The sequence below is a fragment of the Vollenhovia emeryi genome, unplaced genomic scaffold (genome assembly GCF_000949405.1).
Source record: "Vollenhovia emeryi isolate VEMERY1.0 unplaced genomic scaffold, V.emery_V1.0 DF939149.1, whole genome shotgun sequence".
Lineage (NCBI taxonomy): Eukaryota > Metazoa > Arthropoda > Insecta > Hymenoptera > Formicidae > Vollenhovia > Vollenhovia emeryi.
The window spans coordinates 567,207-570,727 of record NW_011967217.1 but is presented as its reverse complement, the minus strand read 5'-3'; the positions used below and the strand labels follow the sequence as shown (position 1 = coordinate 570,727).

General features: G+C 40.4%; 1 protein-coding gene across 12 annotated transcripts in view; it reads left to right on the top strand.

Annotated features, from left to right (window-relative positions):
• LOC105565752 (microtubule-associated protein futsch-like) overlaps positions 1 to 3,521 on the top strand; it is a 100,043-nt gene that overhangs the window by 51,416 nt on the left and 45,106 nt on the right. For all 12 annotated transcript variants that reach the window (XR_001009219.1, XR_001009218.1, XR_001009217.1 and 9 more), the window contains 2 exons: positions 2,562 to 2,690; positions 3,120 to 3,225. Coding sequence is in view for 3 of the 12 variants with exons in the window: in XM_012019197.1 (XP_011874587.1) it covers positions 2,562 to 2,690; positions 3,120 to 3,225 (235 nt within the window). In the remaining 9 variants the exon portion in view is untranslated. The remainder of the gene's footprint in view (positions 1 to 2,561; positions 2,691 to 3,119; positions 3,226 to 3,521) is intronic.

Genomic DNA, 3,521 nt, shown 5'->3' with positions numbered 1-3,521 from the left:
TCCCCAGAGTACGTAAGTTATGGTTGACCCAACAATGTATTATAGTTCTCGTAGACACAATATTGGCCCACGCAACTTGTGATATGGTTGTCATAATGCACCAAAACGAGCTTTTAATTCGGTAGGGTGTACTATAAATTAGGGCTGGTAATTTCCTTCGAAGCTTCGAAGTTGACTTCGAACTTTCAAAATCTTCGTATTTATAACACCCTGTGCGGTTTTCTTCTTACGAGAAAGTCTTATACCGCGCGTCCCTCTAGCGAGGACATTCCGAACCACTTCACTTTTGTTCACCATGTGATTAGTAAGGTGGATGATAGAAATGTAGTTAAATTTACTATTATTGTGATTGTATTTACTATATAAAAATAATTAACTAATTTACTATTCATTACCTGGATATTTTAACAGAATAATAGTTCGAAGCTCATATTTTATAGTAAATTTTTTAAATAGTTGGCATCACTGTCTCTGTTTGGTTGCTATTACTAATATTATTGTAATAATTACTATAAAAATGATATTCCTGACTATAATTATTTCACTATGCAATTATAGTTTCAAATACTACATATTTTTCTATCAGTATTGGATTTGAAAAATTAATGCTAATTGAACCGAGCGGAAGAGCAAATCGTTATCGGCCACCTTCATTTTATTTTATTGCCACGCATCTTTGTGCTACTTAAAAATTTTAATTACGCATTAGTTACATTATATTATTTCTTGTAACACTCTTGACAGGTTACAAAAGATTAGTTAGTTAATTTTATTACACATTACCGTCGCACGTGATCATTCGTCAGTCGCCTTTGCTCTCACGATTGTTTTCGCTTCAGTCGCAGGCGACTACTTTGAACGAGGTAATAATAATTCTTACGAGATACCCGAGACGAACGCGACGTTTATCGGAACGATTGTTGAGGAAAAAATGTGATTATCAAACGTGGCGGCCTTCTCGCCTCGACTCGCGCAGCATTCCCGGTCGGCGCTAAGCCGCGCCAAGTTAATTTGTGATTACGGTAACGGTACGGAGGGACGTCGTGGGAGGCGAATTTGTAGGCTGACCGTTCGCATTAGATAATCCCGGCCTACATTCTTGGAATGTCTGATAACGCGGGGATCGTAAAGCGTGCGGCTCTCTCAGTCGCATGAAAAATGTGATACGGTTCGTACACGTCCCAGCCGGCGATCGTCCCATCGAATTCCGCTCGTTTACGCGTGCCTCTTGGGTGTGAGATGTATCCAACCGTGACCCCAATTGACAGAAGGTATGACGTGATTTCGCGACACCCCGCCGTTAGTACGCACGGCGTGCCGCGATGCTCTGCTAACCTCCCCGGATTTCTCGAGGCCGTAGTTTGTAGTCCGTTCGGTGTCGTTAAAAGAATACATTGTAAAAAAAGTATGTAAAATTACATACACGAAGAAAAAAATGCAAATGTAAAAACTCATGAAAATTCACGCAAATTTATCAAGAAATAAGTAAAATTCCGTATTCATAGTCAAATCTTATATTCAAGACCGTCTTGAATTTATCTAAAGATGCTGAGTATGGTAAAATTTCAAAATACTCTAATAAAGTTTTTCGAAACGCCACGTTGTCCCACGATTCCATAATTTTCAGGGTGAATTTTAAGAGAAAATTCTTTCCGTGTTAATATTAAATATAACAATTAAACGAAATAATCGGAGATGAAATTGGCAAAAATTCGTTCATTTTAGGTGTGACTTTATCGGGGAAATATTTAAACATACTTTAATAAACGTTTCTACATTCGTTGTCTAATTTAATTACATGCGAGTACTAGTGATTTTTCTCTACAATTACTTAGTAATTCTACAATTAGGAAATTCATTTAAACCGCGTTAGCTTCCTTTCGTATCGCGATAGGTGTTCAAAGTGAAGAGTGTGTAAATTACGGACCCGATCCATGTAGTCACGAATATCTCGCTCGGGAAGAAGATGACCGTTTTACGTGGCAATAATTTTTCACCGTACGCTCGAAGATCGAAGCAAAAGCAACTGCGCAGCGGCTCTGTTTTCCATTCGAACCAACGAGTGGTGTCTGCGATTTGAAACACTCGAGGACTATCGAAACAATTTAAAACGCGTGCCGGCCAATTCATTCCAGCGCGATAACGTGTCAGAATTAAGAATAGAGCCAAGTCCTTCCGGCGGCGATCGTACACACCTTTGATTTATTTAGCAAAACCTCCAAATCATTAGACAAGCCACACGCGCCATCCAGAAACACCAAAATACAACAGATCTCGCTTCTTCAGCTTGACTGCAACGATGTATACTTGGCGATGGTTTCTTCTTTATTTGCAGGCTCACAAATAACTCACATTCTCACTTACGTACGCATACTCCCGTAGAGAATAATATATATATCTGCGAGTATACCTTTTCACATTTCGTGCAGCTCATTCGAACTCGGCGATATTCCAAAATACGGGAGTCCCGTCGGTCCCACCGGGCTCTCCCGTTCGCTCTCGCGAACGTGTTGTCTCCCGAGCCCTTTCGTCCACCTTATTAAACCTATTATTTACCGCAGGTGAAGATCCGATGCTCAGCGACCAACAGCAGTACCGATACATGACTGTTGACGACATGAAGTCCATGGGAGACGACTCGATGCGCCTGAACGTGACTGACGACGAGAGAGATAATCGACATTCCGGAGGTAAATAAACATATCGGCTGCCTATATCTTCACACGTGTCATCGAGTGTCAGTCAGAATATCTACAAGTCGTTACCTGCGTCGCTTTCGAGTCTTTGGCGTTAATTATTGGTAATTTGCTAGAAATCACACTCGAAATTCCACAATCGCGTATTCCGGCGCGGTATTTATTTCCGAGTGATTCTGTATGCGCGCGGGATCTATTTTGCTCATACAGTTCCGGTGGTAATTTGGTAACTTTGCTATTTGAGTAGATTACGCGAGAAATTTGTAGTAGATTACGCGAGATCGTAGCTGTGCGCTCTATATAGCACGTGATATTCCGCGACGTATCGCAGAGCCGAGCGTTCGATTACTCTGCACATCGCGTTAATCAGATTAGATCATCCTCGGAAAATAAATTTAACGTGCATGGCGATGTGTTTTCCAGCGCCAACCATAACAGAGATGATTACGAAAGAACATTATCAGCGTACAAACGCGGCCAATCTTAAGCCAGACAATGTAGACATCAACAGGCATCCTGTGCATGTCGGGTATGTATTTTTACATCTACTATTTCTTCTACCTTACCCAAACTTCATTAATTAAGAGAAGGACGTGTAACATGAAGAAAATTCCATTATTGATGATTATGCGATTCGTTTTGAAATTTTACTTAAACGCTGCGGTATGAGCCCAAAAAGATACAGTTTTCCCTTACGGAAAAAAAACACTCAAGTTTTGAGTGTTAACACTCGATTGTCCGAATTTACTCCCAAATTTGGGTGTAAATATTAAAATCTGGGTGTTTACGACCAAGTTTGAGAGTAAATTCAGACAATCGAGTGTT